The sequence below is a fragment of the Hemicordylus capensis genome, chromosome 2 (genome assembly GCF_027244095.1).
Source record: "Hemicordylus capensis ecotype Gifberg chromosome 2, rHemCap1.1.pri, whole genome shotgun sequence".
NCBI classification, from domain to species: domain Eukaryota; kingdom Metazoa; phylum Chordata; class Lepidosauria; order Squamata; family Cordylidae; genus Hemicordylus; species Hemicordylus capensis.
In genome coordinates this window covers 341,647,043-341,663,018 of record NC_069658.1, presented here as the reverse complement: position 1 = coordinate 341,663,018, position 15,976 = coordinate 341,647,043, and the positions used below count along the sequence as shown (strand labels likewise).

Here is a 15,976-nt window from a genome sequence, read left to right as displayed (position 1 = left end):
ATTCAGCACTCAGTAACAGAGACCTGGAACTCAGGAGCACTTGCATCGTACATGCAGATTTCTAATCAGCTTTCCTCTAGTCCAGCCATTTTGTTTCTGCCATTACTAAACGATGTTTGCCTCCCTGACTGTTATTTTGCAGCAATTCCACACGTGTGTGTGTTTCTGGGGGCCGGGGCAGGGAGTTAGTTAAACCTCATGTGGTCAACCTTGTATGAACTATTTCTGGATGATCTTCTGAGCAGAACCAGCAGTAACCTCATGTCCATTCCTAATTCCTCCATAAGAATAATTCTTACAGGGGGAAATCATGATGGGGAAACCAGCCCAAGCGAAAGGGTAGGGACTGAAATAGAAGAATTTTTGACTCGAGTATCATGTCTTCAGCTGGTAGTTATCACTAATAATCTTAGCAGAGCTAAGACAGACAATGATCTGGTTATCGATTTATATCAGGAGCATAGCTATAATTGAACAAGTAGGGATCAAATATTTCTGGGCCCCTGAGGGCGGGGGGCACTAGCTGGGCACTAGCTAACACCTTGCTTTTTGTCCCCCCCCCCACCTGCTGCTTCTCCCAAGAAGATGGAAGGGCAGGGACCCATATTCACTTTTTGTCCCAGAACCCACTCCAACCTTGCTGTACTTCTGGTTTATACATTTTCAACCTGCTATTCTTGGAGAGGAAATAAAGGAGCCATTCTGTGACCAAAGGAGGATGGATTTGGTAATGCTGTTTATAAGGACTTGCTATCCTTCAGTTATACACACTATAATATATGACTCTGTGTGTGTGTGTACACACACACACACACACACACACACACACACACACCAATAGTTTGAAGATGGGGAAGTGAGTGTTTTTGCAAAGTGAGTCCAGAAGACCCAGCAATGCAAGAGATTGTTGTGCCCTGCCACTATGCAGTCAAATGCAAATAAGGTACAATGAAAATACAGTATTCCTCTTGCTTTATGAATTCATTCCTAGTTAGAAGGAATCACACATCCACTTGAATTAAATGTTTTGACTTTTTCACTGGACTATTTGCAGTGCATTTAGCTGCACAAAATGGGACATACACCTCCCTCTTGCATTGTTGATACAGATTTCCATAGTCTGTGTAACCATGTTGGCCGAGCTGCATAACACTCACAGAATTCACTGGGAGTTCCTAACTAATTTTTATGGTGGCAAACACAAGACTGAGAGTGTGCCTGGTAAAGTGTTGGTGCTGGGTGGGCTCTGCAGAAGATTTCCAGGGAACCAAGGCTCTTGTTAGCTTGCATAGCTCCTTGAATAGCCAAAGACGAATGATGCAAACTAAGAACTCAGACACAACATTTGCTGGTTTATAGGAATCAGACAATCTCACTCTTTATTTTCTTGATACAGATTAGAGAATTAAAAAATAAAACACACACCTTAATATTCTTTTTTAAAGCATCTTAGAATCTTATACCCCCCCCCGCCCCACACCAAAAAAATATCACACAGACCTGTTCAATTCCATAGAGCAAAACACAGGGCAAGGGAGGAATAATCATTTCTGAACCAACTAAAATTCCATTATGGTAGCTCAGCTGCAGAGAGTGGCTCATTTAAAAAAAAAAACTATTAAAAGTTTCTAGCATAATTTCTCATAGACAGTATAACGAAGATAATGCTCTGCATTCTGGAGCACTTTTCAAAGGACTGCATGTTTTTAATGCCTTCAGCACTAGGCTGTTGTGACTATTTCAGTGCAGTCTGAACTGAGTTTTCATTCCATGGAAGAAAAAACAAATCAACCATTTTCACTGTGGAAGTTTACAGTATTAGTTGCCCTGCTTTGCCCCATCTCCTCTAGTGTGACAAGAGACAACATCATCCACCTTACTTTTTTTCATGTGCTACAATGGAAGTTTTTATTTCCCATAGAGGCAATATTAGTTACAAGCACTCCTGACATATTTGCCCAGCATGGTATTACAGGTACTGCTGAGTTGTAAATGGGCTGAGTTGGAAGCAGCAAGAGGGAAAGCACGAGTCAACCTTCCACTTTGCAATAGTTCTGCTATTCATCTTCCCCTCACCACAAAAACTGGATATGTCAACATGGCGATATGAATGCATGGCACAGTAAAAGATGTATATCTGTGCTCTTAAGCAGAGCTGAACTGCCCAGAGACTTGTTTTAGGCAGTATATAGATGTGCTAAATAAATAAAGTTACTAGAATGGTGGTGGTGTGGGAATTTGCCATTCACAATGCTGCAGGTAAACACTGCCACACCAAATTAGATGCATTCCTGTACTTCATCTTATAAAGCTGCCTTATACCAAGTCAAACTGTTGATACACCTTGATCACTATGGCCTGCTCTGACAGATATCTTTTCAAGTTTTCAGGCAAAAACCTTCCCCAATTCAGCCTTTCTACTGAATTTATTTTTACTGGTAATGTCAGGGATTGAGCCGACAATCCTATGCATGCAGCAAAGCATGTACCCCATTGTTGAATTATGGATTCTCTCCTGTAAACTTGTTTGTAACCAAGTGTTGCACATAAAGATACCTGCAATTAGAAAAGAGGTGAATAGTGAAATAGAAAATTCCCAAATGGTAAGTTTAACCTCCTATTTGCAATTTAAGTTCTAGCATCAAACAAAAGTGGTCCGTTTCCAGTTACCGGTACATATGGTGGCCAATTGGAACCGGGCCTTTTCTGTAGCTGCTCCTGGTCTATGGAATGCACTCCCGGCAGATATCCGCAGTTTAGGCTCACTGTTGGCCTTTAAGATTGCCCTAAAAACCTATTTATTTGGCCTGGCCTTCCAAGGCTTGTAAAGTGTTGTTTTTAAATGTATTTTAATTGATTTTAAATAGTTTTAATCATTTTTGAATTGTTTTTATATTGTTTTTAGCATTGTTTTAATTGTGGGTTTTATGTCTTTTTAAAAGTTGTTGTACACCGCCCAGAGCCTCTGGATGGGGCGGTTTATAAATGTAAATATATAAATAAATAAAATAAAAAGGTTGCTGAAAAAACAAAGTGGTGGGACCTTCTCCTATGGAGATGTTAAAAGAATACCTTCTAAAAAGGACCCACAATAAATGTTGGAATTTTACTGTACATATATCTGCTACACTCTCACAATGCTGGTAGAACTATGATTTGGTCTCTGCAAAATAATTTTCTCCTTAGTAACTCCTAACGTCAGGAAGTGGCTAGTTTTTCCATTGACTGACTGATGCTGAGCACCATTTTCTCACTACATACATTTTGGCTCATTACCAGATATGCAATTCAGGGACTAGCTTAGAGGGCTGCCACCTAAAAACACAATACAAAATGAGGAAGAAACTTTTTTTAAAATGTCTTTTTCACAGAATGATTCATAAGAGGGAATTAAGATGCATTGTGGAAAAGGAACTCCAAGGATGAGTGAACCCTAGATCCAGAGTTCAGAAGAATGTATTTGGAAGCAGACTTTTTTCCTTGTACATTCTTGTCCAACAAAAAGACCTAAGGTGTAAGCTCCTCTGAAATTTTACCTAAAGTTCAGGGATACCCATTCATAAGAGCTGCAATGTATGAATACGACAAGTATTTATATACCGCTTTCCAACCAAAATTCCCCAAGTGGTTTACATACAGAAATAAATAAAATAATTAATTAAATGGCTCCCTGTCCCCAAATGGCTCACAATCAAAAAAAGAAACATAAGGCAGACACCAGCAACAGCCACTGGAGGGATGCTGTATTGGGGCTGGATAGGGCCAGTCTCTCTCCCCCTGCTAAATAAAGAAAATCACCACTTTTAAAATGTGCCTCTTTGCTCAGTTAGCAAAATGTAGCCAGAGATGTCCTTATTACCAAATCTATATTGCAGAACTGAGTGTTTGGAATGAACATTTCTACTAATTCAGACGAGACCAAAATAGAAATGAACAAAAAAATCCACTCCAAACTGTCACACAGTCCAAAATGTCAATGGTCCCTTTAACTCCCTTTGTAGTTAACCTGGCTTTGGTCAACCAGAAATGGTGCTCTAACTCAGCAACAGAGCATATGCTTTGAATTCTGAAGGTCCCACTGGCACTGTCAGAGGGGACCCCTTTTCTGAAGCCCTAGAGACCTTGCTGCCAATCAGCAGAGACAATACTGAACTAGATGGATTAATTGTCTAGAACAATAAAGCAGGCTCCTATGTTCAAGTACTGATCAGACTCTTGACACAGTATATGTGTCACAGTATACAGGTGAAACTCGGAAAATTAGAATATCGTGCAAAAGTCCATTAATTTCAGTAATGCAAATTAAAAGGTGAAACTGATATAAGAGACAGACGCATTACATGCAAAGCAAGATAAGTCAAGCCTTAATTTGTTATAATTGTGATGAACATGGCGTACAGCTCATGAAAACCCCAAATCCACAATCCCAGAAAATTAGAATATTACATGGAACCAAGAAGACAAGGATTGTAGAATAGAACAATATCGGACCTCTGAAAAGTATACAGTGTACTGTGCTTGATTGGCCAGCAAACTCGCCTGATCTGACCCCATAGAGAATCTATGGGGCATTGCCAAGAGAAGGATGAGAGACATGAGACCAAACAATGCAGAAGAGCTGAAGGCTGCTAATGAAGCATCCTGGTCTTCCATAACACCTCATCAGTGTCACAGGCTGATAGCATCCATGCCACGCCGCATTGAGGCAGTAATTGCTGCAAAAGGGGCCCAAACCAAGTACTGAATACATATGCATGCTTATACTTTTCAGAGGTCCGATATTGTTCTATTCTACAATCCTTGTCTTCTTGGTTCCATGTAATATTCTAATTTTCTGGGACTGTGGATTTGGGGTTTTCATGAGCTGTACGCCATGATCATCACAATTATAACAAATTAAGGCTTGACTTATCTTGCTTTGCATGTAATGCGTCTGTCTCATATATCAGTTTCACCTTTTAATTTGCATTACTGAAATTAATGGACTTTTGCACGATATTCTAATTTTCCGAGTTTCACCTGTATGTTAGGAGAGGAGAGCTGGTCTTGTGGTAGCAAGCGTGACTTGTCCCCATAGCTAAGCAGGATCTGCCCTGGTTGCATATGAATGGGAGATTTGATGTGTGAGCACTGCAAGATATTCCCCTCACGGTATGAAGCTGCTCTGGGAAGAGCAGAAGGTTTCAAGTTCCCTCCCTGGCTTCTCCAAGATAGGGCTGAGAGAGATTCCTGCCTCCAACCTTGGAGAAGCTGCTGCCAGTCTGTGAAGACAATACTGAGCTAGATAGACCAATGGTCTGACTCAGTATATGGCAGCTTCCCATGTTCATCTCTCTCTCTCTCTCTGGGCTGCAGAACTTCATCCTCCTCAGGTGTTGGACTACAATTTCCATAATCCCTTGTATTGGCCACTGTAGCTGGGAATTATATTCCAGAAGCAGCTAGAGGGATGAAGTTGGGCAGCCCTGAATGGGGTCCAGTATTCATTTGGTATATTCTAGTGAAATAAAGTTTATTCTAAATTCAAATAAGAGCCAACATTGCATTTAAAAGTGCTTACGGTATGGCAGGCAAACTGAATGAAGCTTACTCTAGATAGGATATACTAGCCCAATTTAGACATTACACTCTACATGTATACAGGTGCCTTGTCTGAATGACTGTACATATGCTCATTTTAAAAGGTATACCTCCCTTCAAATGAAGGGTCCAGATAGTAAGTATACTGCTGTACATGTATTGAATGTATGAACTTTATGTATAAGCTGTACAGAGATTGTACATGCACTGAACTTCATATTAATAAAGATATTACTGGTGCCCAGGTAGAATCTGCAGCACTAATCAGCCGAGGCTGATACACCAGTTACAATCCCTCTTGGACAGAGATAGCTTGATCAGTTATCCATGTTTATCCAGCAAAATTTAAGATTACTGCAATGCACTCTATGTGGGGCTGCCTTTGAAGATATCTTGGAAACGTCATCTGGAGCAGCTCACAGCACCTCCTACCACAGTTCTAACCAAAGACACAATGAAATGCAGCTAATCAAATATATTTCCTTCCAAATCCCAAGTTGTTCTTCAAGCTTTCCCTCAAATCCATATTATTTGGAATTAAATATCCTAAAAGGTATTGTCCATCCACAAGAGGAGCAAATAGCGGCCAGTAGAAAATAAACTGATAGTAAATAGTAAGGCATGTCTAGAAGCACATTGCAAGAGGGGTGGGGAGATCAGACTACCACTTTACAGTGGAATCTTTCAGTGACAGGATGTAAAGCTTTACTAACTAGATAGCTTTGAAAGGTTTGTGTGGCTAACAATGTGACTCCAGGACAGCACCCTAGGAAAACAGTGTGAGATTTATGTACTTGCCTATCACATTCTGAAGTAAAACTCCTCTTTGGAAAACCTAGCCACCCATGAACAGAATAATCCATTCTAGGGATGTCGGTGTTTTCCATCTCTGCTTTTATTTAACACCACCTTCCACATGGCATTATAAAAGATGCAGTCATGTTTGTAACAAGATGTTTTTATCTGGTTCTAAATACTATGGAGTAGCTTAATAGAAGCTATTGGGAGCTATTAGCACATAGCAAAGCTATTAGAACACTTTTCATGTCAGTAATCATTTGGAAAAAAGGCTCAATGGCAACTTCATAGAACACCCATAACACTAAACTTATATAAAAGAACAACAAATCAGAAGAGAGGTTTATTGGAAAGTTTTAATGATGAAAGATAACAGCTATTGTTTACAGACGACGACCACGGCGACCGCCCTTTCTGCGGGTGCTGTCGGAGGGGATGGGGGTGACATCCTCTGTGGAGAAAGAAATAAGTATTTCACATTCAGGAACAGGTTTCCCATTTCTTGCACACTCAAGACCAAGAAGAAACCACAGGACTTTAGAAGCCACTGTTTTTTCTTTCACTATATGAAAAATAATACTTTCATACAGAAGTCCAGCATTTAGAATTTAACATTAACAAACCAATTTAATGCAGACAGACATTAGTTTGCTGTGATATACTTCCCAATTTGTGGCTGCTATAAATTCAGGATGTGAAAGACCAAACTAATTCTGACGCTGCTTTAGGGACTTTCACACCATGTAATCAGAATAAAAGACACAGTTACTAGAAAAAAGCCTAAATAATAGTTATTACAATTAGATTCTTAAACCAGAGGCTCATCGCTAGCATTATCAAAAAAGAGCTTAACACAGGCCACAAGGGTCTCTTTGACCCAACTATCTGATGTTGGATCATTTCCTTATCAAAATTTAAACACTCCTATAGTTCATGACAAACTTGGCTGATAACCCTTACACATATCCAGCAGGACTTACAATAAAGCGAGAGGGTTTGACCAAGTATAAGTCGTGCAGCTTTGAAGGCCAGTCATGTATTTGAGGAAATGCTTCCAACCAATACATTCGAAAGACACAACAGATAACTCACCAATGCGCCCAATCTTCATGCCAGATCGAGCCAGAGCTCTAAGGGCTGACTGGGCTCCAGGTCCTGGAGTCTTTGTTCTGAAAAGAAAGAAAAAAAACACACAATCTTAACAAACATTTATTTATCAGATTTGCACACCACCCCAAACCTTCGTCTCTGGGCAGTTTACAACATAAAACAAGTTAAAACACAAGACACATTCCAGAGTCTTGGGGCACTAACAGTGAAGGCCCATCTCTGTGTGGACACCAGATGGGCTAGTGGCAACCGCAGACAAAGCTCTCTGGGTGATCTCAACAGGCAATGGGGCTCATGGTGAAGACGTGGTTATAGGCTTTATAGGTTATAACCAGCACCTTGTAGCTTGCCTGGAAACTTATCAGCAGCCAGTGTAGCCCTTTTAGTATAAGCGTAATATGGTCTCTTCGAGATGACCCAGAGACAAACCTGGCTGCCAATCTGTAGCAACTGCAGATTCCAGACTACGTACAAAGGAAGCCCCACATAAAGTGCACTGCAGTAATTAAGTCTGGAGGTCAGCAGCATATGTACCACTTGAGGCCGTTCATCTCAAGAAACTGACGCAGCTGGCATATCAGCTGAAACTGACAGAGAGCAACTCTGGCCACTGCTTCAACCTGAGATACCAGAGAGAGGTGTGAATTCAGAACCACTCCCAGACTATGTACCTGTTCCTTCTGGGGAAGTGTGACCCTCATCCAGGATAGGCAGATCAAAATAGTCTCCGAAGTTCCAATCCCGCACAATAAGTACCTCCGTCTTATCTGGATTCAGTCTCGGTTTGTTATCCCTCATCTAGCCCCTTACCACCTCCAGGCAGGTATATAGGAGAGTTATGCCGTCTCCTGATGATGTGGACATGGAGGAATAGGTTTGGGTGTCATCAGCACACTGATAACACCCTGCACCAAATCTCCTGATGATCTCTCCCAGCAGTTTCATGTAGATGTTAAGTGCCAGTATGCATATAAAAGTTCACATTTTGAAGAGCAGCAGTCTTCAAGGGACACCATCTGGAATCTGCCCAAGAGGTAACAACTGCAAAGCAGTGCTTCCCACACCCAACCCCGTCAGACTTTCCAGGATACTATGGTTGATAGTAATGATAGATAGAAAGCAGCCAAGAGATCCAAAAGAACCAACAGTCACAATTCCTCTGTCAGTTCCAAATTGAAGATCATCCATCAGGCCGACCAAGGCAGTCTCCACCCCATAGACCTCCCGAAGGTCAGTTTGAAATGGATCTAGATAATCAGTTTCCCCCAAGATTGCCTGGAGCTGCGAGGCCACCTCCCTCTCAATTACCCTGCCCAGCCATGGGAGGTTGGAGACAGGCCTATAGTTGCTTAACTCTGAGGGATCCAATGCAGGCCTCTTCAGAAGAGGTCTTATGACTGCCTCCTTAAGACAGTGAGGCATCCTGCCCTCCTCAGAGGAGGTGGATATTAAATATACTCTGACTATCTGACAATTTGTTTGCTGTGATTCATGAAGCTATGCTACTTCCCTTGTCAAAACTATGGGCAAGAGGGAACATTTTTGGAGGAGCACCTACTAACCCTCAGAGTACACTAGTCACTTTCCTTAAGTCCTCTGAAGAAGGGCCATGCCACTTTTGTGTTCTGTTGGTATGTGCTCCTGTTGCTAAACCAGCATTCCTACTATACTACTGATATTTTCAGCTATATTATTAGTAGTTGAACCACTGGCTTCTACTTTAACACCATTGTTATGCAGTATACCGTATTGCTCCAAAGTCCAAACTACATCCTGGTAGTCTGTGGAGTACAATTCCTTCAAGCAAGAGACAAACCAAACCAAATATCCTCAAAAGAAACTAACAACATGACAACTGGATTCCAGTGCATTCATTGCTATGAGTATACTCTCCATTCTGCCTCTATATATGCATCCCCAGACTTTGTGTTACATAACAATAATGTAGAATAGTCAAGATTTCTAACTGCACAGCATGGCATACCTGCACAATGCAAACAGTTAAAAAGGCAGCAGACAACTGCTTTGAATATAACTTTGTTCCATACTCCAAAAAGTCTCAAACCTTGCCCATCAGTAAATAGTAGTCATAGCCTTTTGAGAGAGAGAAAGAAATGAACCACATCACCACATGTACCTGTTTCCTCCTGTAGCCCGCAACTTGATGTGAAGGGCAGTGATTCCCAGCTCCTTGCATCTCTGGGCCACATCCTGGGCAGCCAGCATAGCAGCATAAGGAGAAGATTCATCCCTGTCAGCCTTCACTTTCATGCCACCAGTTACTCGGCAGATTGTTTCCCTGAGAATATAATAGCAACCACTGCATAAGCGAGGAACCCAGGTCTGGTCGTGCTATCATATGAGATACAAAGCACAAAGTTTCTGAATGAACTGAGAACTAAGCATGTGCACGAAACATGATTCGATCAGCAAATCGCAGCACATCCCCCATACCTTTAACAGGGAGGAGAGCGGGTCCATTCCTGCTCCACCACCACCACTGGAAGGTAACGACATTTGGGAGTCGTTCCTTATGGATTTTAGACGCGGTTTAGCGTGGAAGGCAAATACAGTTCTCAGTAGGGATGTGAACAAATCATAATTCAAACAGTGAATCACAGCACATCTCCCCTGCCTTTAACAGTCCATACCTGCTCCCCCACCGCTCACTGCCACAGGAAGTTCAGCGGCACTCCCCTCCAGCTATTACAGCACACTGGCAGGGTGTCTCCCAGTTGTGACACCGGCATGCACATGGCCTCCGTGCACGAGTGCCGGCCATGTGTGTGCTGGCCTGGCATCACGCAAAGGCAACTAGGAGACTCCCTGTCAGCATGCCATGATGGGGTGGGGGGAAGCACCACCGAACTTCCTGTGGCGGTGAGCAGCAGAGGAGCAGGTATGAACCTGCTCTCCTCCATTAACGGTATGGGGGATGTGCTGCGATTCGCTGCTCGAATTGTGATTTGTGCACATCCCTACTGAGAACTGTATTTGCCTTCCACACTTAACCACTTCTAAAATCTAAAAGGAACGACTCCCAAATGTTATCATCTGTTCACACTGAGCAGCTCCTATGACACTCAACTCCTAATGATATCGCCATCCAGATCTGTTATCTGCATGGCAGTCCATACTTTATATGAGGCCAGGTGGGCTGACCCATAGCTCCCCGCCACTCCAGAGTGCCTCAACAACTTACAGGAAGCTGAACAAGAAAGGGGCAGAGCAGATATTTGTGTAGCAGGACTGCATCACTGTAGCAGACTCTAGCTCCTGCACTTGATTCAAGGTCTCTCTATATTACCAATCCAATACCATGGACTGAGGCAATTGCAATGCTAAGCGCATAAACATCCAAGTAGATGCACTTAGGAGGATCAAGGTATAAACCTTTTCCAAGCTTTATGGAACAGGTGGCCCACCAAGTTGAAGACAGATCACCAGCCACACATTGTGACTTGCCAGGCACTTGACTCCAGTTTTTGCAAGTCCAAACAAGCAGCAATAACACATGGTCCCAGGTATGGTCTGAAGGCACATGAGGTGGTCACATGGCTGAAGTTAAGCAAGTCTGGGTCTGACCAGTGCCTAGATGGGAGACTATCTGGTCACCTAGAGTTTCACCATGGAAGAATGGTGGGATATAAATGAAAATAATAAATATGGAGCCTCTGGTAAGGAGCCACACATTGCTGGCAACCTACATTAATCTTAGTGGGGCACAAGCTGTATTGGTGTACTCCCAAGAGATATCAGCAAACCCTGCTGCCTGACATCTCCATGCATCATCTGTCTCAATATTACCCAATTTACAAAGGAATTTATTTGTATTAGCCTGGAAAGGCCGACTTGAAAAAAGCTGTTGGATAATCAGAAAAATAGATGTTGACAACTAGATATACTTTCAGGAGTGGGGGTCAAAGGGAAACCTATGCTGAGTATTACCAACATTTTTTGCACATTTTTTTCCATTCTACAAACCAGCTAAAGAAGGTGAAACCATGATCATGTGGTACTCACTTGCCAGGCACCTAATGGTGCAATGGGGAAATGACTTGCCTAGTGAGCAAGAGGTTGCTGGTTCAAATCCCCGCTGGTATGTTTCCCAGACTATGGGAAACACCTATATTGGGCAGCAGCAATATAGCAAGGTGCTGAAAGGCATAATCTCACATTGTGCGGGAGGAGGCAATGGTAAACCTCTCCTGTATTCTACCAAAGAAAACCACATGGCTCTGTAGTCACCAGGAGTTAACACCGACTCGAGGGCACAACTTTACTCACTTGCCAGACAGGTCAGTTACATGGACAAAAGTGTCATTGAAGGAAGCAAAGATGTGGCAAACTCCAAACACATTCTCTCCTTCAGCAACTTGTGGTCCCAAGCTGATGACCTGTTCTTCCTTCTTTTCCTTACCCTTACGAGGTGCCATTTCTGTGCAAGGAAAACAAAAACAAATTAGGGTGGAGAGAGAGACTATGTTATTTTAGGGCAATTATTTAAAATCTTAACAGCAGCAAGTTTAAAGCTCTAATCTGAATAAGAAATGTACTTTACTAATCAACTGTGGGGACTGAATTTACCCCCAAATTAACACAAATAAGTAACTTAGAGGTCTGCCTTGAGCATGATACCAGCTACAAATGAACCTTTATCAACTATAAAAGTTGTTCACACAACTGCTGTGGCTGGGGAGGATGGCAGGATCCTACCTTCTACCACACAACCCTTGTTACTGCCAGGAACCGCTGCTTGCACAGCCACACAACTGACGCTGCAGTAAGCAGTACATCCATCTGCATGCGGGGTGGTGATGGGGTGTGGTCGCTCAGCCACCAGGAATGCCACAATGTACTGCACAAGCAGCGTGGTGCATTGGGGGGCCTTCCTGCTGCCAGGATGTTCCTTCCCCCAGACTCTATGGTACGTGTGGCTGCTGGCAGCCTGCTTGCCCACACGACCCAGGCTGTCCTACCTTACGTTTAGCCCAGGTACAGGAGCAGGGCTACTCAGCGGAGGAGCACTGGGATCGGGAGCAATCCCAGAGGTTCTCACAACTGATCGTGAGAACAACCTCAGAACTGTAGAAGACTGAAATAAAATTTGTATCAATTACTTCCTTCATTGGGTCAATCTGAGCCCACTGTCCAGTGAAGCAGCCTCATGGGGCTGGGTCTCAGCCACTTAATTAGGCACCGTGCACAGAGAATCCTCTCTGCACTCATGCTGACTTCCTGTTCTGACAGCCAGTAGAAGTGCCTTGGCTACAGAGCCCCTCTGAGCCTGTGCCTTGCCCAGTACTCTCAGCAAACCGTCCCATCACCAGCAACCATTCTCCCTGAAGCAACCCAGGTTTTTCTTGACGGGGAATACATGTAAATCACTGCAGGGGATTGTGTTATGTTCCTTTCTTTTTTTTTATTGCTGCTCTTGCCCACATATGGAAGGGGCAGAGCAGTGAACAGAGGCTGCTGCAAGAGATAAACACAGCCTGACCTTCTTGCTCTCCCTGGCAACAAAAAGGTGGGGCTGCTTTCCGGGTGAATGGCCAATGGTGGGGCAGCTAGCACCACCTAGGGCAAGGCACACTGCATCTGTACATCTTGTCAGAGATGCCAGAAAGGCTTCCTTCAATATATTTTGAGACTTCTCTTCATGGGGTATAGGATGCCGAATCTAAATATGTTAACATGCTGGTCTTCACATTTTTCCCTACTTCGACAATTAAGTAAATGTATCACTTGTGTAATACCCCAGTACTGTAGTTAAGTGTGATGCACCTATACTCACTATGCCAACCAGCAAGCTTGAAAAATTAAAGATATCTTATTTATAAAGATAGGTGGGTGTCACATATTTGGAGAGATAGAAATGAATACTAACCAAACACCACATTAGTTAACACAATTAAATTTTTGCAGGAAAAATCCTTTCCTCCTCAATGAAGTGACTGGAGCACATGGCCCATTTGCCATAAGTTTGCTACAAAAAGCACATACTTATGGTAAGCCCTCCACTTTAACATCTAGAAGTACTTTCTATGTTGGGCACTGAGTTTCCGCAAACTAGCCAGTGGCTACCAAAAAAGTGGAGCAGAGGTATGGCATGATGGCAGCACACCAAATAAGCACTTTTAGTAATGATGGCAGCACTTTTATAAGCACATAGCAGGTGTACCAACCAACATACTAAAAAAAAAAGTGTTGCTCAGAAACTGCTGAGGGTTGCACCAACATGGAAGTGTTTAAGAAATACTAAAAGAGCTCTTAAAGGCAAGAGAATAGACTAAAGACACCCAATGTTCTTCTGTCTCAGAAGCTAAGCAAATCTGGGTCTGGTCAGTATTTGGATAGCAGACCAATTGGGAACCTTATGTGTGCCACCATGAGCTGCATGAAATACTTTATTGAATAAAGAACAATACAGAGATTTTTTTTACCAACCATCTTCTTTGTATGAGTGAAGTATGAGTGAACTCCATCCCTTGAAGTTTCAGTTTAGAACTCCAAGAAGAAGACAATGTTACACACAGAATGTATGGAAGCTTGAATGGCAGTGACTATACTGCAAACTTGGAATATTGCATTGGATCTGGAATGCAGGTAATTGAATATTATATGTTTTTGGTTGCCTTTTTTTTAAAAAAGCAATTTCCTAGCTCATATATTCAAGGGCAAAATGGTCCTATTTTCTACTAAATACACAGTTTTGGATGAGAATTCCAGCAACAAGAGTGTAGGATGGCCTATCTATGCCTGCCTGTCAGCCATCATGGGCCCATCTCCTATTTCTACTTTTTCTATTATTCCCAACTCTTCTTTTCCAGTCCTACCCTAAAAAACAAAGTGAAACAAGACCCATGAATACAAAATTCCATTCCACAATTAATATTTATATTGTCAATTGTGAGAGGTAGGCAAATTGCAAAATTATGCATAACTTGCTCTACAGCACAATGCCTTTGCATGAGCAAAATTCCAAAAAATTGGAGATGCAAATAGAAATGATAAAGCTGCAATATTATACACATCACAGCCACTTAAATCACACTGACTTCAATACAAATTATGCAGCTATCTAGGCACCAAAAACAAGTCACCTTAGTCAAGACAAGGTGGTGCTGGTTTACAAAAACCCTTCTATACCAAAACCATTGTAATTTCTCAGACCGCTTCTCCTCCTCAAAGAAGGGAGCCAGCTAGTTATCTGGACAGCAAGCTTTAACCGAGGTGGCCTCGCATTTTAGCCTCACTCTCTTCATATCTAGGGAGACTCCATCACTGAAAAAGGCACAAACTAATGCTTGGCCTAGGATAAACGAGGCCCACTTTAGAAGACATAAATCAGCAGGCAAGGAAACACCCCAAAAACCTACACCGAAAAGAAAGCTGTGGGCCCGATCCCTGGCAATCCACTATCACCCTCCCTAGCCTAGCAGAACCTTATTTCCATGACCCACGGGGAATACACTCCATCATCACCACCACCGCCCGCCCGCCCGGCGCAGGGCCAGGGGCGCTCGCATCTTCACTCCCTCCAAGCATTTGGGGGCAAGAAAGCCCATCGAAAGATGAGGACGAAGTGAGGAGGCCCCGATCCCGAGGATGGGGACGGATAGAGAACCCCGCCAGCCACTTACTCGAGCGTCTCGGCAGGCAGCAACCAGCACCGGAAAGAAAGAGGCCAGAGTCACGGGGTCAGAGGCCACCTCGTATCCCCCGGAAGTGATGCTTCTGAGAAGGGAAGTTCACTTCCTCCAAAAGGAAAACGCGCTTTACTTGTATTGCTCCCCTGTTTAAAATACTTTGCAGTTTGATCCGCGATCGATGAGCAGAGGCACAGGGGGAAAGCAATGAAAAAGGAGCGGGGGAAGAGAGGAGAAGGGCAATGAATAAGGAATGACTCACCCAACAATGGTGAAAGAAGTTATGGATGCCCTTACTAAAGATGGCGGTGTTTGCCAAAGAAAGACCCGTATTCTCGTATCATCACAAAGAATTCTTCACCAAGATGTCGGACGCCTCCTCTGACGTCACTGCCCCGCCCCGCCAGTCGGCTGTCCCCAAGCCTTGCAGAGGGAGGATACAAATACAAAGAGGGATGATACCATACCACTTTACTAGCTTAGGGCGTTTCGATGGATCTTGGGCGCTACTTCAAACTGTCTAGATGGCAGAATATTCTTCAAATCTCAATGGTGCTCAGTTACATTTTTTAAAAAAAACTTAAGCATTCATACATTTGAAAACCATATGCTTCAGTTTGGCGAATTATATTATTAATTGATAACTGATTGATGTTTCCTCTGCAATATAGATAATGGGACTGCTGGGGCACTGCCAGGGAACCACCTCAGTTCTTATATATCCTCATATGGAGAACAAGGCAGTAACTGCCTTCCTTGTTTCAAACGAAATATGTTTTGCTTTTCAAATTTTGATTTAGCAATTCTCATTTCCAAGTCCTGAGCTTCTCATTCATTGG

General features: G+C 42.9%; 1 protein-coding gene across 1 annotated transcript; it reads right to left on the bottom strand.

Annotated features, from left to right (window-relative positions):
• Positions 1–6,716: 6,716 nt before the first annotated feature.
• RPS14 (ribosomal protein S14) lies at positions 6,717–15,288 on the bottom strand. The gene is made up of 5 exons (XM_053302797.1): positions 15,132–15,288; positions 11,776–11,926; positions 9,626–9,787; positions 7,471–7,547; positions 6,717–6,829 (listed from the first exon to the last, which is right to left on the bottom strand). The coding sequence occupies exons 2-5, from the start codon at positions 11,922–11,924 to the stop codon at positions 6,762–6,764; spliced, it is 456 nt and encodes a 151-aa protein (XP_053158772.1). The 5' UTR covers positions 11,925–11,926; positions 15,132–15,288; the 3' UTR covers positions 6,717–6,761.
• Between the last annotated feature and the right edge of the window lie 688 nt (positions 15,289–15,976).